This window comes from Oncorhynchus nerka, linkage group LG8, assembly GCF_034236695.1.
Source record: "Oncorhynchus nerka isolate Pitt River linkage group LG8, Oner_Uvic_2.0, whole genome shotgun sequence".
NCBI classification, from domain to species: domain Eukaryota; kingdom Metazoa; phylum Chordata; class Actinopteri; order Salmoniformes; family Salmonidae; genus Oncorhynchus; species Oncorhynchus nerka.
This window is the reverse complement of record NC_088403.1, coordinates 14,598,828-14,621,260: the sequence shown is the minus strand read 5'-3', so window position 1 is coordinate 14,621,260 and position 22,433 is coordinate 14,598,828. Positions and strand designations below refer to the sequence as shown.

The 22,433-nt window shown below is 44.2% G+C and overlaps 2 protein-coding genes and 1 pseudogene across 2 annotated transcripts in view; 1 reads left to right on the top strand and 2 right to left on the bottom strand.

Moving 5' to 3' along the window:
* The window catches only part of nav3 (neuron navigator 3), a 292,679-nt gene that overhangs the window by 133,930 nt on the left and 136,316 nt on the right, over positions 1-22,433 (top strand). Inside the window, 2 exon segments of the mRNA XM_065021393.1 lie at positions 11,658-11,729; positions 18,956-19,098. Of these exon segments, the coding sequence (XP_064877465.1) occupies positions 11,658-11,729; positions 18,956-19,098 (215 nt within the window).
* Positions 2,830-3,706, bottom strand: LOC115118743 (chymotrypsin B-like; annotated as a pseudogene).
* Positions 5,369-6,942, bottom strand: LOC115116672 (chymotrypsin B-like). The gene is made up of 3 exons (XM_029645162.2): positions 6,834-6,942; positions 6,269-6,537; positions 5,369-6,047 (listed from the first exon to the last, which is right to left on the bottom strand). Exons 1-3 carry the CDS (start codon positions 6,883-6,885, stop codon positions 5,571-5,573), a joined length of 798 nt encoding a protein of 265 aa, XP_029501022.1. The 5' UTR covers positions 6,886-6,942; the 3' UTR covers positions 5,369-5,570.

Below are 22,433 nucleotides of genomic sequence, written 5' to 3'. Positions count from 1 at the left end.
CATTAGAGCTGGGGGTAATTTGAACAGGAGCACTACGCTACACCAAATGATGGTTATCACTTTCATTGGGAGTTGGGAGTTCATTGGGAGGCCAACCATGCATTGATAAGGGTATGGCTCTGTGTTGCCCAGTTTTAATCTAAGATAAGATCTCTTCAGTAGCCCTAATGAAACCAACTGAGAAATAATGTCTAATAAATTATTTATTTATTCTGTAAAATGGAATACTTTCTCATCACAAGTGGCACCAAAACCTCCCTCTCCCAACTTCCTTCCATCTGTCCTTCCTTTTCCTGTCTCTCTCCCATCTGGGAGGAAGTGACCTGTGAACCATAAAGATGACCTGAATATGTATATCTTATAAGAATATTCAGAAATGCAATCTAAATGCTTTTGATAATCTGCATATCCATTCTGTCGCTTCTGTAAAACTGCGCTAATTTTGCCCTTGAAAACCGCAGTTATTTTATTCCGATAATTATTGAGTGTGCCAATTTACCCAGCATGCATTAAGTGTTCAGTCTAGTCTTCATTTACATTCCAAGGCAACTGGCACTGGGACTGGGTATCATTCACCTCTTATGGGTGGGTTTATTGGCCCTCATCTCTTCCACTAGCCTAAAACTAAATAACTAACAAACAGATATACACTGACTGTCGGGCAAGATCAGGTAACTCTAGATGACCAATGCCATTGTTTATTCAGAAACCTGTGTGTTTTGTTTGTTTGTGATGACAGTTAAAGGCCAGGGAGGTCAGCTTTCCTGAGTCCACTCTGGCGTTGTTAGGAGTCTTAGTGGGTCAGCTTTGGGAATTAGGCTACAGTATTGCATGTGTGATTTACAGAGTACAGTCGTGGCCAAAAGTTTTGAGAATGACACAAATATTAATTTCCACAAAGTTTGCTGCTTCGGTGTCTTTAGATATTTTTGTCAGATGTTACTATGGAATACTGAAGTATAATTACAAGTGTCAAAGACTTTTATTGACAACTACATGAAGTTGATGCAAAAAGTCAATATTTGCAGGGTTGACCCTTCTTTTTCAAGACCTCTGCAATCCACCCTGGCATGCTGTCAATTAACTTCTGGGCCACATCCTGACTGATGACAGCCCATTCTCGCATAATAAATGCTTGGAGTTTGTCAGAATTTGTGGATTTTGGTTTGTCCACCTGGCTCTTGAGGATTGACCACAAGTTCTCAATTGGATTAAGGTCTAGGGAGTTTCCTGGCCATGGACCCAAAATATCGATGTTTTGTTCCCCGAGCCACTTAGTTATCACTTTTGCCTTATGGCAAGGTGCTCCATCATGCTGGAAAAGGCATTGTTCGTCACCAAACTGATCCTGGATGGTTGGGAGAAGTTGCTCTCAGAGGATGTGTTGGTACCATTCTTTATTCATGGCTGTGTTCTTATGCAAAATTGTGAGTGAGCCCACTCCCTTGGCTGAGAAGCAACCCCACACATGAATGGTTTCAGGGTGCTTTACTGTTGGCATGACACAGGACTGATGGTAGCGCTCACCTTGTCTTCTCCGGACAAGCTTTTTTCCGGATGCCCCAAACAATCGGAAAGGGGATTCATCAGAGAAAATGACTTTACACCAGTCCTCAGCAGTCCAATCCCTGTACCTTTCCAGAATATCAGTCTGTCCCTAATGTTTTTTGTGGAGAGAAGTGGCTTCTTTGCTGCCCTCTGACACCAGGCCATCCTCCAAAAGTCTTTGCCTCACTGTGCGTGCAGATGCACTCACACCTGCCTGCTGTCATTCCTGAGCAAGCTCTGTGCTGGTGGTGCCCCGATCCCGCAGCTGAATCAACTTTAGGAGACGGTCCTGGTGCTTGCTGGACTTTCTTGGGCACCCTGAAGCCTTCCTCACAACAATTGAACCGCTCTCCTTGAAGTTCTTGATGATCCGATAAATGGTTGATTTAGGTGCAATCTTACTGGCAGCAATATCCTTGCCTGTAATGTCCTTTCTGTGCAAAGCAATGATGACGGCACGTGTTTCCTTACAGGTAACCATGTTTGACAGAGGAAGAACAATGATTCCAAGCACCAGCCTCCATTTGAAGCTTCCAGTCTGTTATTCAAACTCAATCAGCATGACAAAGTGATCTCCAGCCTTGTTCTCGTCAACACTCACACCTGTGTTAACGAAAGAATCACTGACATGATGTCAGCTGGTCCTTTTGTGGCAGCGCTGAAATGGAGTGGAAATGTTTTTTGGGGAGGGGGGTTCAGTTCATTTGCATGGCAAAGAGAGACTTTGCAATTCATCTGAACACTCTTCATAACATTCTGGAGTGTATGCAAATTGCCATCATACAAACTGAGGCAGCAGACTTTGTGAAAATTTATATTTGTGTCATTCTCAAAACTTTTGGCCACGACTACACAGGAGACCTTCTTCCCTTATACTGTAGACATGAATAACCTGCTTCACACTGGACTGACAGTCCACCACAAACACAGGAGGCTATTGAGGGGAGTACAGCTCATAATAATGGCCGGAACAGAGGATATGGAATGTCAACAAACACCTGGAAACCATGTGATACCATTCTACTGGTTCCGCTCCAGCCATTACCACGAGCCCGTTCTCCTCAATTAAGGTGTCACCAACCTCCTGTGGTCCACAACATACCCAAGGGTCTCTTGATTATCAAAGGGTGCACAGCATTTAAATTCATCAAGTAGTAAAAATACTGTTTAATATGGGGAGGACAGGCTCGTGGTAATTGCAGAAGCGGAATCAGTGGAATGGTATCAAATACATCAAACACACCCATCTGTTTGATGCCATTCCATTCACTCCGGCCATTATTATGAGCCGTCCTTCCCTCTGCAGCCTCCACTGAAACATAGATATACAAAACCTAGAATGGTGTAGCAGTACATATTTTTCTGGACAGGGAAACTGTGGCATTGCTCGTAGTTGAGCATCATGGTCATGTCCACCCAGGTGCGAACCTCGGTGACTCCGGTGTACACAGAGGGGGTAGAGGTAGAGCAACCACTGCTGCCCCAGAACACAATACCGACCAGGCTCCACACCTTGTTCTTCTCACAGACCAGGGGGCCACCGGAGTCCCCCATGCAGGAGGAAACACCTTTACCACCAGCACAGATCATTTCATGAATCATGTTGCCCCAGTGCTTCTTGCACTCCTCCTCAGACAGGAGGGGCACAGCACCCTGCTGCAGTTTTGTTGGGATAATTGGCAGGCTGGTAGCTGCTCATGCACCAGCCGGAAGTCACACAGGTCATGCCAGGGGCGAAGTTGTCTTCGTACGAAGCCAGACACACGGGGGACACTTTGGCTCTCAGGGTGGTGGGGGTGACCAGCTTGATCAAGAGGATGTCATTTTTGATGGTGCTGGGGTTCCACCTGGAGTGGGTGAACACTTTAGCAGGCTTCAGGATCTGGATGGCCTCATTGCTCATGAGCATGTCGTGCTCGCCGGTGGGAGGTCTTGACATCGCAGTGAGCAGCAGTCACCACCTAGTACTCGTTTATCAGGGAAACTCCACAGAAGTGGGTGCCAGATTGCTGCAGGGACACCTGCCAGGGCCAGGAGTGGGGCACAGCCTCCTCACCATTGATGACGCGGCCATAGCCACGGGAGAGATGGCGGGGGTCCCGCAGACGTAGGCTGCGCTTACAAACGCGAGACAGGAGACGAACCAGAGAAAAGCCATTGTGATAACGCGACAGTCTAGAAGACAGAGATACTATTTATCTCCAAACCCCATCCGCCTGTAACCAATCAGAGACTGTGGTGTGTACAACCCTCCCAAAAGCTGAGGGTAGCCATGGTAGAATATTAACATCAAGGATGTCATCCTGCTTGAACCAGTCTGATGAGTTGGGACTCCAGACTGATAAAATTGTAAACTTAGCAATCAGGCTGGTTCTACAATGCTAGGGGGATGTCCAGCTGCTTGTCAATGCTGGGGCAATCAAACAGTTCTCAGTCAAGTACCAGGAGGGCAAGACTCTGCTCAAAACGGCCTCTTATCTTAGCTTAATGCTAATATAACAAAAACATTTTTTTAATCATATTTTTACATTTTTGATTATTGTGTGCTTGTTGACATTTACTGCATTTATTGAAAAGAACTAGGAACATAAGCATGGACTACTGTAGGTAGCTATGTTAGCTAACAACATATATTTGGAAAAGCTAGGCACATGCCAAAACTTAGCTGTCTAGCTAGCTCACTTTGCTAGGACAATAGCTGGCTGTGAAGATGGTTAACGAGCTAGCTAATGACATGCCAACAAGCTAAGCGAGATAGATAGTTAACGTATAATGCATTATGCTCTCTGGGTTGGTCCTTTGTCCGAGAGTGCATGTGTGTATTAATGCATGTGTCGGCAGGTATGTGTGTGGCTGTGCATTGATTCTCTTCCTCAATAGTGTGCAGCGATTTCTACAGTCACACACAGCAGATACATCACAACATATGCATCTCGCTCAAAATGAGTATAACATCCTGGCGTTTTAAAGCAACTTTTACTTTTCACATACTATAAAACGTTATATTTTCACACATCCAAAATGCTTACTAGAACGCAAGCATGGGTATTCAGACACGGTCTGCGTCTTTACTTTGGATAGAAAGGTAGAGCGAGAGATGGAATGAACACTTCCTGATTAGCCTCATTAAAATGGCACATGTTGTTATGTGTCTGCTGTATGTGACTGTTGCAAACCAAACACTAGGCTAGATACAAGGTTAGGTCATGCCTTAATAGAAGCTTATTGCTTTTCTTTGTCATTTGCTGTGGCATATCAAGAATAGCGTCGTGAAACTTTCAGATAGAACAGCAACAAGTATGTTTGCATCATACCCTTGGAATATCGATGATATTCACACAGCTGGAATGCTGTTTCAGCCAATCGGCATCCAGGATCCAAAATACCCGGTTTATAATAGCCCTTATACACTAGGTTTTAAGTCTTGTCAATGATTCCGTGCTACTGTAGCTTTTTATTTCTTTATTTTTACATTTGAAAATCCGAAACATACAATATACTTGCAGTGAAGCCGCTCAACAACCACATCATCTAACAGACTCCCATTCAGAGAGACACACAGAAGCATCCAGGGTCAATGCCCTGCTCAAGGGCACGTTGACAGATCTCCCACTAGGCCAAAAAACGTGAACCGGAACCCTCCAAGATCCCCTGTCACAGTTCCCAAATAGCTGTCCCTCCACCATTCGAGACCCCTAACGCTAGCAGTAGATTCAGTCAGCAGTAACCCGACTGTGGTAACACTTTACATTAAGTTCCTCTCGTGTACTAAAATATTACGTTGTGAATGTAGTAATCATACAATTACTGCACAATAATATTTTTTATGTTCAAGTATGTTTATTGAATGTCATGTTCAGTTCAGACCAATGGGTGGCACTCTCAGTCTTGGTAGCTAATGTTTAGTTGTTGTACATTACATAGTAATATATAGAATGACATAGCAATACATAGTATGACATAACAATGCATAAAATGACATGGCAATATACAGGATGGACAGGGACGCTGTAACATGGCTCTTAGTTGGCAGCCAGGGTCTGGTCCACCCAGGAACGGAGCTCGGTGACGCGGGCGTACACAGCGGGGGTAGTGGTGGAGCAACGGCTGCTGCCCCAAGACACAATACCGACCAGGGTCCAGACGTTGTCCTTCTCACAGACCAGGGGGCCACCGGAGTCACCCATGCAGGAGGTAGCACCAGCACCACCGGCACAGATCATGACGTCGGAGATGCTGCTCCCCCAGTGCTGCTTGCACTGCTCGTTGGACAGCAGGGGCAAAGCAGCCTGCTGCAGCTGGTTAGGGGTGTTGATAGCATTGTAGCGCAGCAGACCCCAGCCGGAGGTCACACAGGTCATGCCAGGTGCAAAGACGTCGGCGGTCTCAGCCAGGCACACCGGGGACACATTGGTGTTCAGGACAGCAGGGGTGGACAGCTTGATCAGGGAGATATCGTTGTTGATGGTACTGGGGTTCCACTTGGGGTGGGTGAACACCTGTGGGTGAGGAGAGGGGGTGCGGTGGGTTGAGGGAGAGAAGGGACGGTTAGAACTGAAACCTTTATGAAATGGAGAGTTCAGGTAGGACTACAGGACGACTTTGCTCAGAGACACTGATCGGATCAGCTGAGCTGGCGGGGGATAGGCTGATCCTAGATCAGCGCCTGGGGGGAACTTCTACCCAGAGCTATAGAGGAGGATGTGTGACTGTGCTGTACCTTAGCGGGCTTCAGGATCTGGATGTCCTCAGCATTGTTGCCGCTGCCCCTCTTGTGCTCTCCAACGATCACGCGGTGGTAGGTAGCGACGTTGCAGTGAGCGGCGGTGATCACCCAGTTCTCGTTGATCAGGGATCCCCCACAGAAGTGGAAGCCGCTGGTCTGCTGCAGAGATACCTGCCAGGGCCAGGAGTGAGGCACAGCCTCCTCACCATTAACGATGCGGGCATAACCAGACACCTCGGGCTTGATGGCGGGGATGCCGCAGCCTGGTTACATGAGAATATTTTGTAAACACTTAGCTCGTCATGTTTTATAACAACAGTAAATGCTCTGTTTAATGCAACATACGCAACCATGGGCATCCAACGTACGGAAGTGTTTCCAAATAACATCACCAAGTGCTAGCAATGTAGCAGTAGCACATAATGAGAACAGTAGTGGTCCAAGACCAGAGCCTTGAGGCACTCCACAACTTACTTTTACACTTTTAGCATTAAAACAAGGGTTAAGGGTTAAATCAAGGAGGTACCACTGTAGGTAAAGAGAAGGTGTGAATACTCACCGTAGGCGGCGCTGATGAAGGCGAGACAGGACACGAACCAGAGGAAAGTCATTGTGAGAATGTGACAGTCTAGTGGACCGGGGACCCTATTTATTCCCAAACCCCACCTGTCTATAACCAATGGGAGACCGAGGTGTGTCCATGGTAGAATATTAACCTCAAGGAGGGGAATGATGTATCCAGCTGCTTATCGACGCTGGGCGATCAGACTGTTCTCAGCCATGTAATAGGAGGTTTAGAGCAGTTATCCAAACATGACCTTGAGTGCTCTCAGAAACTGTGCTCCAAACGACCTCTTACCATCACAGAGGGAAAGGCCCCCTTCCCCTTCAACCCTATTACGATGACATTTTAGTATTTGTTTTAGCAGACGCTCTTATCCAGAGTGACTTGCAGTTAGTGCAGTCATCTTAAGATAGCTAGGTGAGACAACCACATCTCACAGTCATAGTAAGCACAGTGTCCTCAATAAAGCAGCTATCAGCAAAGTCCCTGCTAGTAAGACAATGACAAGTGTGAGTGTTAGTGCAAGAAAGACAACCTCTCCTCCCCCTCATCTTGTAGTACATCTCCCAGGGTTCATTGAGACATAGGAAGCAGTTTGGACACTTTGTAAGATAAACCATTACATATAGTATGTGGAACATGTTGTTTCTTTAGGAAAGGGTCATTGGAATATTTAGATCAATGGTTGACTGTTGACTGTCATTCGATATACTGTATCCAACGTCATTTTAAATGTATTTTCAAAACAGAGATGTACATGTATAGCTCTGAATAGTGCTAGAGAAGGTTTTAGCTAACAGTTTTAACACTTTATATGCAACCCTTTTATACAGTGTTGTTTAAAATTCATATTGCATGATCATGAATGAATTTGAGTCTCATGTGGAATCATTTGGTATTTTCTTGTTATTTTTCTCATTTTGTAGTGATGTGACCCTATTTCCTACATGTGTCCTTGGTTGAACTGATAACACACGTCCATTCCCTCTCCACTGGAAAAAACACACCTGCAATTCAAAACCCCAGATAACAACTCTCTAGGGTCCCTTTCACTATGTGTTCCTCTTGTTTTAGGCCTTTGACTTATATCACTGAAGATTATTACATACTAAAACCACTTTGTCCTCGATCCTTACACCTCTATCAGGCTAACATAATGTTACATATTGCTATCAGGCTAACATAATGTTGCCTATTGCTATCAGGCTAACATAATGTTACATATTGCTATCAGGCTAACATAATGTTACCTATTGCTTTCAGGCTACCATAATGTTACCTATTGCTATCAGGCTACCATAATGTTGCCTATTGCTATCAGGCTAACATAATGTTGCCTATTGCTATTAGGCTAACATAATGTTACATATTGCTATCAGGCTAACATAATGTTACCTATTGCTTTCAGGCTACCATAATGTTACCTATTGCTATCAGGCTACCATAATGTTGCCTATTGCTATCAGGCTAACATAATGTTGCCTATTGCTATTAGGCTAACATAATGTTGCCTATTGCTATCAGGCTAACATAATGTTGCCTATTGCTATCAGGCTAACATAATGTTGCCTATTGCTATCAGGCTAACATAATGTTGCCTATTGCTATCAGGCTAACATAATGTTGCCTGTTGCTATCAGGCTAACATAATGTTGCCTGTTGCTATCAGGCTAACATAATGTTGCCTATTGCTATCAGGCTAACATAATGTTGCCTGTTGCTATCAGGCTAACATAATGTTGCCTATTGCTATCAGGCTAACATAATGTTACATATCACTGTTAATGTTTTGTTGTGCTATGCATCTCAGCAATTGAGTTGATGATGTTTAAATATTACATACAGGATTACTCACCTGAATGTTGAACTTTTCTTGTGAGTGTTTTTAGCGAAAATGTGTTTAACATTTTTATATTTGTGTAAAACAATGAAAGCATACTAATGGTTTGATGGTTGTGTTAAATCTTTTGGGAGATTTGAACGCCCCTCATTGTGTCAAACCAATTGAGACAAAATGAATGTCTAGATTGTCACGGCCCGTCCATACTGTCATATTAACAGTTAACAGTAACATCAGCATATTCGTTTTTTCCTGTTTTAAAAATGAAAACAGTAGCAACTTAATGTGACCCAATGGAACTTAATGTAAAGTGATCCAATGGAACTTAATGTAAAGTGATCCAATGGAACTTAATGTAAAGTGACCCAATGGAACTTAGTGTAAAGTGTGACCCAATGGAACTTAATGTAAAGTGTGACCCAATGGAACTCTGCTGTGCTCCCACCAGTCAGTCCTCAATAGACTGTTAATGTTTAAATATTACATGTATTGGGGTTGATGATGCATCTCAGCAAGACCACATGTTTAAGCCATTACACCAGGATTACCACCTGAATTTTAACTGATTTCTTGTGAGTGTTTTCACGAAAATGATTAAACAGAGTTTTTTGTTCATTAAACACCCTGTTGTTTTCTTTGTGTTTGATGGAGTTTAACTATTTTGTCGAACGCCAGAGAGGCCAAGCGCGGTAACCACCATTGTGTCAAACCAACATGACTAAGAATGAGTGTCCCATTGTAAACTATGACTTTGCCTGGATAGTTAACAGTTAACAGTAACATCAGCATATTTTTTATTCACTTTTGTAAAAATTAAAATGTGTTTTTATTTCTGAAGTTAAAACACCCTTTTTTTTGAGGGAGATCAGTCAAGATTCAGTAGGAACTTAATGTAAAGTGGCACAATGGAACTGAGTGTAAAGTGTGACCCAATGGAACTTAATGTTAAAGTGTGACCTAATTGAAGCCGTTACATGCTTCAAAAACATGTGGTTATAATATAGTAATATAATGGTAATAATATAATATAGTAATATAATGGTAATAATATAATATAGTAATATAATGGTAATAATATTTACTGTAATATAATCACTATGATTAAATAGTAATATTTTGTTAATAATATAATATAGTAATATAATGGTTGTAATAATATAGTAATACAATGATAATAATATAATATAGTAATATAATGATAATAATATAATATAGTAATACAATGGTAATAATATAATATAGTAATATAATGGTAATAATATAATATAGTAATACAATGATAATAATATAATATAGTAATATAATCTGTAGGGTTTTTAATTCAGTAATTTGTTCATTATATAATATGTAATTTTATTTAATACAAGATAATAATATAATATAGTAATATTTGGTAATAAGGGAGATAATCAAGATTCAGTAAGATTATAATATAATGGTAATATAATGGTGAATAGTTATTTACAGTAATAATTAAATAATAATATAATATAGTAATACATAATAATATAATACAGTAATATAATGGTAATAATATAGTAATTTGGTAATATAATATAGTAATATAATGGTAATAATATAATATAGTAATATAATGGTAATAATATAATATAGTAATATAATGGTAATAAATAATATAGTAATTTAATGATAATAATATAATATAGTAATATAATGATAATAATATAATATAGTAATATAATGGTAATAGTATAGTAATATAATGGTAATAGTATAGTAATATAATGGTAATAATATAGTCATATAATGGTAATAATATAATACAGTAATATAATGGTAATAGTATAGTAATATAATGGTAATAATATAATATAGTAATATAATGGTAATAATATAGTAATATAATGATAATAATATAATATAGTAATATAATAGTAATAATATAATACAGTAATATAATGGTAATAGTATAGTAATATAATGGTAATAATATAATACAGTAATATAATGGTAATAGTATAGTCATATAATGGTAATAATATAATATAGTCATATAATGGTAATAATATAATATAGTCATATAATGGTAATCATATAGTAATATAATGATAATAATATAATATAGTAATATAATAGTAATAATATAATACAGTAATATAATGGTAATAGTATAGTAATATAATGGTAATAATAGAATAGTAATATAATGGTAATAGTATAGTAATATAATGGTAATGTAGTAATAACATAGTAATCATATAGTCATATAATGGTAATAATATAATATAGTAATATAAAGGTAATAATAGTAATATAATGGTAATAATATAGTAATATAATGGTAATAATAGTCATATAATGGTAATAATATAGTAATATAATGGTAATAATAGTCATATAATGGTAATAATATAGTCATATAATGGTAATAATATATGCCATGTAGCAGACACTTTTATCCAAAGTGACTTCGTCATGCGTGCAAACATTTTTTGAGCAGGTGGTTCCGGGAATTGAACCCACTATCACTATCCGGGAATTGCATAGGGGTGGCAGGTAGCCTAGTGGTTAGAGCATTGGGCCAGTAACCGTAAAGGTTGCTAGATCGAATCCCTGAGCTGACAAGGTAAAAATATGTCATTCTGCCCCTGAACAAGGCAGTTAACCCACTGTTTTAGGCCGTCATTGTAAATAAAAATGTGTTCTTAATTGACTTGCCTAGTTAAATAAACATATATATTAAAAAATCAATTCCAAGCTCTACCAATTGAGCTACAGAGGACATACACATGAAACGTGTGGCCCGTCACGTGAACCGCAGTACGGGTTCACACTATGTACTTCTTTCACTAGGGCTTGTGTTGTTAGTTACTGTCTCTGTCTCGCGCAATGCTCTCCTCTGACTCTCTCCTTATTGCATTAGATGATGTCTCAAAGATGCTACAGTGTAAAGAGTCCAGAGAGCTGTTCGCCTCATTCCTTCACTAAGTCTGTGTCTCTCTCTGCTCTCTCCACAGTCTCACTGCGCGGTATGGTAGCCCCCCGGGTCACAGCGGAATAGGAGCAACACCACAGAAGAAAAACACAAGGTATGACTCTCACATGGCTAACTTTCCTTCACCTTCTTTCAGTTCATGTCGACATGAATGACACATTATGTACTTTACTGTACAACCTCAACCTCATAATAATCTACTTGTGAAAAGGAAGTTCTTACATTTGGTTTGGTTGTGCATCTATCTTAGAGGATTTCATAATGGAATACTTTGTGTTGGCTATTCTCTGATGCCAAACTAACATCGGCACTTGGCGATCCCAGGCGTCAGTGACGTGCGTGAGCCATTAAACTCAAGCCTATGTGGATTAGGTGCCATTTTACCGAATGCTGCATTGAACAGAATGACTTGCTGTGGTGGCTTCCAGACAGTTCCAGGCTCCTATACTTCACCGGTTGTCTGGCTCCCAGAGCATTAGTTTCTCCTTAGACGGTTGTGGCTGGTGGGAACCAGCGTGCTGGCAAATTACTTCACGCAAACCCCGCCAAGCTATGTGAAATATGTGCTGGATAGCATTGACAAGCCTATGGGTGGTATTCCCCTTCACAGCATTGACAAGCCTATGGGTGGTATTCCCCTTCACAGTATTGACAACCCGTCAGCTGGTGTTGTTGCTGAATAGCCGGGTACAAGCTGCTTTGCTCTCGAACACAGCTGTTAACTAAGGGAATATATATTCAATTTTTACACATGTATCAGAGAAAGCGGGGATTGTAAATAGTACTGTAAATTTGAGTCTGGTTGTAATGTGTGTGTGTGTGTGTAGCGCGTGTGTGTGTGTGTGTGTAGTGTGTGTGTGTGTGTGTGTGTGTGTGTGTGTGTGTGTGTGTGTGTGTGTGTGTGTGTGTGTGTGTGTGTGTGTGTGTGTGTGTGTTTAGCGTGTGTGTGTAGTGTGTGTGTAGCGTGCGTGCGTGTGGCATGTGTGTAGCGTGTGTGTGTAACGTGTGTGTGTAGCATGTGGGTGTGTGTGTGTGTAGCGTGCGTGTGGCATGTGTGTAGCGTGTGTGTGTAGCATGTGTGTGTGTGTGTGTGTGTGTGTGTGTTGCATGTGTGTAGCGCGTATGTGTGGGCCGTCTTCACCACCCGCTGGAGGGCCGTGATGTAACTGGTCAGGACGCTCTCGATGGTGCAGCGGTAGTATTTGGAGAGGCCGCCTTAGGAAGTAGACACTGCTGCGCCCTCTTGACAAGAGTGTTGTTGGACCATGTCGTCCTCGGTGATGTGAATGCAGAGGAACTTAACCCTGCTAACTCTCTCTACTGCAGTCCCGTTGATGTGGATCGCACCGTGTTTCCTTGGATCGGGGCGCGTTTCCTTGGACTGGGGGCGTGTTTCCTTGGATCGGGGCGAGTTTCCTTGGATCGGGGCATGTTCCCTTGGATCGGGAGCTTTCCCTAGGATCGGAGCGCGTTCCCTTGAATCGGGGCGCGTTTCCTTGGATCGCGGCGCGTTTCCTTGGATCGGGGCGCGATTCCTTGGATCGGGGCGTGTTTCCTTGGATCGGGGCACGTTCCCTTGGATCGGGCGTGTTTCCTTGGATCGGGGCACGTTCCCTTGGATCGGCGCGTCTTTTTGGATCGGGCGTGTTTCCTTGGATCGGGCGGGTTTCCTTGGATCGGGGCGTGTTTCCTTGGATCGGGCGGGTTTCCTTGATCGGGCGTGTTTCCTTGGATCGGGCGAGTTTCTTGGATCGGGGCATGTTCCCTTGGATCGAGCTTTCCTTGGATCGGAGCGTTCCCTTGAATCGGTTTGCTTCCTTGGATCGCGGCGCGTTTCCTTGGATCGGGGCGCGATTCCTTGGATCGGGCGTGTTTCCTTGGATCGGGGCACGTTCCCTTGGATCGGGGCGTCTTTCCTTGGATCGGGGCGTGTTTCCTTGGATCGGGCGGGTTTCCTTGGATCGGGGCGTGTTTCCTTGGATCGGGCGGGTTTCCTTGGATCGGGGCGTGTTTCCTTGGATCGGGGCACGTTCCCTTGGATCGGGGCGCGATTCTTTGGATCGGGGCGTGTTTGCTTGGATCGGGGCACGTTCCCTTGGATCGGGGCGTGTTTCCTTGGATCGGGGCACATTCCCTTGGATCGGGGCACATTCCCTTGGATCGGGCGGGTTTCCTTGGATCGGGGCGTGTTTCCTTGGATCGGGGCGTGTTTTCTTGGATCGGGGCGTGTTCCCTTGGATCGGGGCGTGTTTCCTTGGATCGGGGCGCGTTTCCTTGGATCGGGGCGCGTTTCCTTGGATCGGGGAGCGATTCCTTGGATCGGGGCGTGTTTCCTTGGATCGGGGAGCGATTCCTTGGATCTGGGCGCGTTTCCTTGGATCGGGGAGCGATTCCTTGGATCGGGCGTGTTTCCTTGGATCGGGGCGTGTTTCCTTGGATCGGGGTGTGTTTCCTTGGATCGGGCGTGTTTCCTTGGATCGGGGCGTGTTTCCTTGGATCGGGGCTTGGGATCGGGGTGTGTTTCCTTGGATCGGGGTGTGTTTCCTTGGATCGGGCGTGTTTCCTTGGATCGGGGCGTGTTTCCTTGGATCGGGGCTTGGGATCGGGGTGTGTTTCCTTGGATCGGGGCGTGTTTCCTTGGATCGGGGCGTGTTTCCTCCTCTGCCGATGCATGAAAATCCCAATAACACTTGAATTAAAATGAATACCTTATATTATTATCCCCAAATGGAAACTCTATCGATTGGATAAAATGGCTGAGATTTCACAACAAAAGTAGTTGGGCAGAGTTACTTTTCCCCTGACCCAGTGCAATGCTCAGCCATTCATCTCCCTGTTGGCCTCCTCTCTCCCTCATTACCTTGGCTAATGAAACTGGGCATGTCTCATCAGGCCAACCACACCAGGACTGATTGGGTTTCTTAGCTAACCCTGACTACAGCCATAGCCGGATAGAGACTATAGTGTGTGTGTGTGTGTGTGTCTCTGTCTGTGTGTGTAGGGGGGGCGGGGGGGTTGGTGATAGACTGCACTGTTTTGGGGGCCAGGATCAGCACTCTCTGGGCCTTCCAGGGGGCTGGTGTGATACAGCTAGGAGCCAGTGGAAGTCGTAAAATGGCAGACGATACGAGTCCACCGGGACTCACCACACCCGACCTGGAGAACACACGGCCTGTGTGAGTCGTTCTGGACCGCTAATGAAATGAAATGGACTGGATAGATCTTTCCTGATTCAGATTGATACGTGAAAATAAAAACTAGTGGTCACGTGACCTGCTCCCATAACTTGAAACTAACTACATCGTTGATGAAGACTGCACGTTTTCTTCCATGAATTCTCACTGGGAAGGGGTCAGGGTAGAAATGTGCCAAATGATATCATTCACTGAAAGTATTGTACATAAAGACATTAGCCCTCTAGTTTCAGTTTGTGGCCATAACGTGTACCTTAGATTTACTGTGGAGGATAACCATTGGGCATGAACAGTTGTTTTATTGTGAGGTACTAGCCTACACCCCCAGGGTGATTTTAAAGTCAACAACATTATTCAGGAAATACAGTCAATGTGAGTTCCCAGCACAATGGTAGCCTCACACGTTTGTGAAAGCTCCTGTGTTTGATTGGCTGAAGGCCTCAGTTCTGTTGCTACCTTGGCAGTTTTATATCTGAGGATATTGTGCCTTGAAAAAGAAACTCAAGCAACTCTCCAACTATTACTCCACAATGCATTTAATGGATCTCCAACCACTAAACACATTGTGGGGCAAACAGGAATGCCAGTGTGCTGGAGTTTATTTCTCTACTATTAAAGTGTTTCCTCTGTGCTCCTAGAGCTGTGTAAAATGTTTCCTCTGTGCTCCTAGAGCTGTGTAAAATGTTTCCTCTGTGCTCCTAGAGCTGTGTAAAATGTTTCCTCTGTGCTCCTAGAGCTGTGTAAAATGTTTCCTCTGTGCTCCTAGAGCTGTGTAAAATGTTTCCTCTGTGCTCCTAGAGCTGTGTAAAGTGTTTCCTCTGTGCTCCTAGAGCTGTTTAAAGTGTTTCCTCTGTGCTCCTAGAGCTGTGTAAAGTGTGCAAACAAGCATCTTCAATTGATTTTGAGCTTAAAATCCCTACTCCACTCTCAGTAAACCTGCTTACCTGGGTCCTATTCACTAGGAACCAAGCAGAATCAATAAGACACATGGGGAGGGACTACCTGAACTTGTTCAATAAGAAACTTTTCATTGGAAAATGTTTTCTGTTGCAAAGCATTTTGTTTCATTTTGCTATAGTGAGGCACTAATGGTACACCCCTGGTGTGTTGACAGTGTTTCGGCATCTCACCTCAACTAACTGCACTTTAAAAAATAAATTGCCATTTAAATTCAGCGTGTTCGCAGCAGGGGGCGGTGTTTGACCTCTTGTCCGCAGCCTAAAGCACCTGTCTGTGATGCTGATAGAAGCGATTCCAGGGAAGCTTTGGTAATTGTCCTGAATATACAGCGACAGATGTGCTGACTTGCTAAGAAACCTGTTATTCAATTTGACTGACTCCCCTGAGCTTCCTGCCAGAAGCAGACACACACATTTTGTTTTACACATACTGTGTCTGTTTCATACTGATAATACTCATTATCTTTCGCACAGGTATGTACTGTCAAACACATACACACAGACACACACACGCTCTCTCTCTCACTAATATAGATAATGGGCTGAGCAGATGGCAGGGTCTTCTGTTCAAGTGGGCGCTCTCGCTCCATCTCCTCTCTCTCGTTCTCTCTCTCTCTGCCCCCCCATCCCTCCTGCCTGATTATATTTGACATTACACACATGCACTCATGAAGTCATGCTTATTCAGCTCACGGGTCTCCAGGTGCCCCTCTCAGCCTGGGTGGGTGGGTCAGTGGTTGCGTGTGTTTGTACATGTGTGTATTGAGTCTGTTATCTGCCCCATTTTATATTTTTTTTTGGGGGGGTGTTTTGCAGTGAGCACAGAGACACCCTGTCAGTTTGAAGCCGTTTCCTCTAGCCCTGTCTGACAGGGAGAATAATGTGTCTGGCCACCCCTCTCCCTCTTCTCCGTCTTAAAAATAGAACTGAGTGCTGGAGACCCCAGCAGCATCCCAAATGGCACTGGTCAGAAATAGTTCACTAAATAAGGGATAGGGTGCCATTTGGAACACAGGCAGCCAGGAGGGACATCAGATACATCTTCGTTAGCCCCGTCCCGGAAATGAAGGATTATATCTTAGTTGAACGTTATTATTTCTGATCATGATGCATTGGTGGCAGGATGTGGTGAAATATGTATTGACAGGGTGATGAAAGTGTATCATTACCAAGTGGATGTAGCTTCTAGCATATCTACATCACCTGCTTTTTCATTTTACCATCTGTCCGTTTTCCAACCCAATGATGTCTAGAAGCACCCAGACTCCTCAGTCACTGGACCAAGACATTGTAGGGTGCCGTTTGGGACACAGACGTTGAGTAATGCATTGATCCTTGGGTTGAAGACTGGAGTTAAGAGACTCCTACGTCACAACAGAAGGAGTTGGTGTTACTCTGGTTCCATTAATCATTACATGACGTATGGATTGACTCCGTCGGGACCAGTCCATTGTCTGCGTTGCGTTGCGAGTTGGCTTTTTACTCTGAAACAGAAACAAGAAGGTACACGTTTACTCGTCACAGTATGATTTCTGCCACCACAATTTTAGCCGTGTACGAATGTGTGTTTTATTGTCTGTTTGACGCACACAGTCATGTTTACTATCAAACAGATGACTGTCTCCTCTGTGGTTTAAATTCAGTAGGAGAGAGCGAGAGGTAGCATCTCCAATGACACCCTAGTCCCTATAGAGTACACTACTTTTGACCAGAGCCCTACTGTAAGTAGTGCACTATAAAGGGAATAGGTTGTCATTTGGGACTTAATAGAGTCGTTTCCCTAGATGCATTACCACAGGGCCAAGATGTTAATTCTCTGGTTGTGTTGTTTTGACCCTTAGCCATTACTTCACATTGCCATCTAGTCCCTCAAGCTTCCTCAGTCTGCTTCTGTGACAGGTTTATGCGCTGTTGTTAAGTCTCTTTGTCCAGGGATACGATGCCTAATTAAACTCTCATACTCCCCTTTAATTGCCAAGCTTTTAGGAGTGTCAGTTTTAAAGGGCCAGACATAAATGATGTGGATTGGATAGTGGGGTAGTTTAGATGATGGAATTCCCATGGGGAAATGAGCTTAGCATCTTTCATGAAACATCACAGAGCAGTTCTCACCAGGTCTCTCTTTCTCTCTCTTTCTTTATTTCTCTTTCTCTCTCTCTCTCTGAAAGCAGATTTTAAAAATCTGTATCACTCTAAAGAGGCCTGGAGGTTGTCCTGTGTGTTTAGGGCATGAATGAAGGTTTTGTGTGTTTTGCGGACCGGTAATCAAAACTGTATGAACTTCATATAGATATGTTGTAATGGTCATGTGATTAGATCATTTTCTTTGAGATGTGATCATGTTTTTCCAGGACAAAGGCAGATTTGTATAGATTTCACTTCCTCGTAAAGGTCAACGAGTCCATCTGCAAAGTTGGACGTCAGCAACATATTTTCCAGGTCAATTATCTCACTGATAAAACATCCAAATCAAAGTAAAAGTTCCCAGACTCATGATGACCATTCATTTATTACTGTCCGAGGCAGTTACCTCGCCAGATGCATTGAAGTGTCCAGCTTGACTCAAGGACTGTGGGTGCATTCCGTGCGTGTTACACTGAGCCTTTGAGCCATGCTGATTGGTTAATCTCAGTGTTTAACCAATCAGGAGGTTGTTTGGTTGCAGTACTGAGAAGACCTTGCTCTGTCAGTGTCAGTGTAGTGGACTGTGAGATCCGTTAGCATGCTTTAACGAGTCTCTAATGGAATAATGAGCCTATGGCCTCTCCCCCCTCTGGGACTTATGACTGCGCTCCAGCTGTGGCATCAGAAGTAAACATCCACATTTATCCACAGATGCTGAAGTGTGTATTCTCTTGTGTGTTTCCCTGAGAATACATGTGGTCCTTTCAGCACAACACTAGCTCTGTGTGTGTGTGTGTGTGTGTGTGTGTGTGTGTGTGTGTGTGTGTGTGTGTGTGTGTGTGTGTGTGTGTGTGTGTGTGTGTGTGTGTGTGTGTGCTCGTGCTTACATCTGTGTATCCGTGTGTGGGCTCTTATGCATGTCCCAGAGAGAACATAATGGTCCTTTCAGCACAACACAAACACACCACCTAGCTAGACATGTATTTTTGTTGCTCTGTGACTGTTCACGCTTTCTCCTCACCCACCTGTGTTTTCGTCTGCAGGTTGCCAGGGCCGACCAGGGTGTCCGCTGCAGGCAGCGGGGCCCCCAAGGGCCAAGGATCCTCCAACCTCAACAGGAGGAGTCAGAGCTTTAACAGCATCGATAAGAGCAAGCCTCTCCAGTATGCTAGTGGCAATGACAGAGGTAGGTGAACCTAGAATCACGTAGAAGCAGGCCTGAGCCATATGAGCCGAGCCAAACCAAACTGTTCTAATCTAGCCTGGTTACACGGTTGCTGGCACCTTGATGAAAAAGACACAATGTAAAACCAGCGCAGTTTGATTAGGATCGGCACAATAGCATGAAGATGGGGATATGGCCGTGTCTAAACTCACCTTCCATAAGGTTTAAACAGGAAAACCTCTAGTGTCTTAGAATTCATTATCTTACCCCTGCGTTTCTACAGCTGTTTTCCTCAGGGTCTGTCAGTAGCATTCAGCATTTATATTTTTGAGCGCATGGTCCACAACATGCACTAGGTGGCGCCACTGATAAACACAGTGGACTGGACAGAGCAGCACCCACCAGCACACTCCACATGAACCAGTCTGCTGAATCAGATCAGCAGTGTAGTTGACTAGAGTTGTAGGGTATTCCTTTAGGGAGAAGGCAAGACAGTGCATTTCACAGCATGGCGAGTGGTAGTGGTTAGACTGCAGAGCTGTGGGGCTGAATCACACCACGCTCCACCAAGCATAATAACCTGCCATGATGACAGATTTTGTCACACACTCACTTTCCTTATTTTATTATTGTCATATTACTTTTATCCGAATGTAAGTGGATGAAATTATTTGTCTGTGTCCCGAATGGTAGCCTGTTTCCTATATAGTGCACTACTTTTGACCAGGGCCTTATGGGCTTGGGGAAAAATAGGCTTCAACAAGGCTCTTCTTTTCTTAATGACCCCCTACCTAGTGGTTCTTTAAGCTTACATTATGTTCGTAGATATTGAATATTTGTCTCTCAGTATTTTTCAATGATCGTACAGTGTTGGTACCATTCCCTTTACATTCACATCTCCCTTCATCCCTCTGTCACTATCACAGAGTAATGGTCATCAATGGAGTAACGGTCGTTGGTACCATTCCCTTTACATTCACATCTCCCTTCATCCCTCTGTCACTATCACAGAGTAATGGTCATCAATGATCGTACAGTGTTGGTACCATTCCCTTTACATTCACATCTCCCTTCATCCCTCTGTCACTATCACAGAGTAATGGTCATCAATGGAGTAATGGTCGTTGGTAGAGTAACGGTCGTTGGTAGAGTAACGGTCGTCTGTAGAGTAACGGTCGTTGGTAGAGTAACGGTCGTCTGTAGAGTAACGGTCGTTGGTAGAGTAACGGTCGTCTGTAGAGTAACGGTCGTCGGTAGAGTTACGGTCGTCGGTAGAGTAACGGTCGTCTGTAGAGTAACGGTCGTCGGTAGAGTTACGGTCGTCTGTAGAGTAACGGTCGTCGGTAGAGTAACGGTCGTCTGTAGAGTAATGGTCGTCGGTGGAGTTATGGTCGTCAATGGAGTAACGGTCGTCGGTAGAGTAACGGTCGTCGGTAGAGTAACGGTCGTCGGTAGAGTAACGGTCGTTGGTAGAGTAACGGTCGTCGGTAGAGTAACGGTTGTTGGTAGAGTAACGGTTGTCGGTAGATTAACGGTCGTCGGTAGAGTAACGGTCGTTGGTAGAGTAACGGTTGTTGGTAGAGTAACGGTCGTCCGTAGAGTAACGGTCGTTGGTAGAGTTATGGTCGTCGGTAAAGGTATGGTCGTCGGTAGAGTTACGGTCGTCAGTAGAGTAACGGTTGTCGGTAGAGTAACGGTTGTCGGTAGAGTAACGGTCGTCCGTAGAGTAACGGTTGTTGGTAGAGTTATTGTCGTCGGTAAAGTTATGGTCATCGGTAGAGTTACGGTCGTCGGTAGAGTAACGGTTGTCGGTAGAGTAACGGTCGTCGGTAGAGTAACGGTCGTTGGTAGAGTTACGGTTGTTGGTAGAGTAACGGTCGTCCGTAGAGTTACGGTTGTTGGTAGAGTTACGGTCGTCGGTAGAGTAACGGTCGTCCGTAGAGTTACGGTTGTTGGTAGAGTAACGGTCGTCGGTAGAGTAACGGTCGTCCGTAGAGTTACGGTTGTTGGTAGAGTAACGGTCGTCGGTAGAGTAACGGTCGTCCGTAGAGTTACGGTTGTTGGTAGAGTAACGGTCGTCGGTAGAGTAACGGTCGTCCGTAGAGTTACGGTTGTTGGTAGAGTTATGGTCGTCGGTAAAGTTATGGTCGTCGGTAGAGTTACGGTCGTCGGTAGAGTTACGGTCGTCTGTAGAGTAACGGTCGTCGGTAGAGTTACGGTCGTCTGTAGAGTAACGGTCGTCGGTGGAGTTATGGTCGTCAATGGAGTAACGGTCGTCGGTAGAGTTACGGTCGTCGGTAGAGTAACGGTCGTCGGTAGAGTAACGGTCGTCGGTAGAGTAACGGTCGTCGGTAGAGTAATGGTTGTCGGTAGAGTAACGGTCGTTGGTAGAGTAACGGTCGTCGGTAGAGTAACGGTCGTTGGTATAGTAACGGTTGTTGGTAGAGTAACGGTCGTCCGTAGAGTAACGGTCGTTGGTAGAGTTATGGTCGTCGGTAAAGTTATGGTCGTCGATAGAGTTACGGTCGTCGGTAGAGTAACGGTTGTCGGTAGAGTAACGGTTGTCGGTAGAGTAATGGTCGTCCGTAGAGTAACGGTCGTTGGTAGAGTTATTGTCGTCGGTAAAGTTATGGTCATCGGTAGAGTTACGGTCGTCGGTAGAGTTACGGTTGTCGGTAGAGTAACGGTCGTCGGTAGAGTAACGGTCGTTGGTAGAGTTACGGTTGTTGGTAGAGTAACGGTCGTCCGTAGAGTTACGGTTGTTGGTAGTGTTACGGTCGTCGGTAGAGTAACGGTCGTCCGTAGAGTTACAGTTGTTGGTAGAGTAACGGTCGTCGGTAGAGTAACGGTCGTTGGTAGAGTTATGGTCGTCGGTAAAGTTATGGTCGTCGGTAGAGTTACGGTCGTCGGTAGAGTTACGGTCGTCTGTAGAGTAACGGTCGTCGGTAGAGTTATGGTCGTCTGTAGAGTAACGGTCGTCGGTGGAGTTATGGTCGTCGGTGGAGTAACGGTCGTCGGTAGAGTTACGGTCGTCGGTAGAGTAACGGTCGTCGGTAGAGTAACGGTCGTCGGTAGAGTAACGGTTGTTGGTAGAGTAACGGTTGTCGGTAGAGTAACGGTCGTTGGTAGAGTAACGGTCGTCGGTAGAGTAACGGTCGTTGGTAGAGTAACGGTTGTTGGTAGAGTAACGGTCGTCCGTAGAGTAACGGTCGTTGGTAGAGTTATGGTCGTCGGTAAAGTTATGGTCGTCGGTAGAGTTACGGTCGTCGGTAGAGTAACGGTTGTCGGTAGAGTAACGGTTGTCGGTAGAGTAACGGTCGTCCGTAGAGTAACGGTCGTTGGTAGAGTTATTGTCG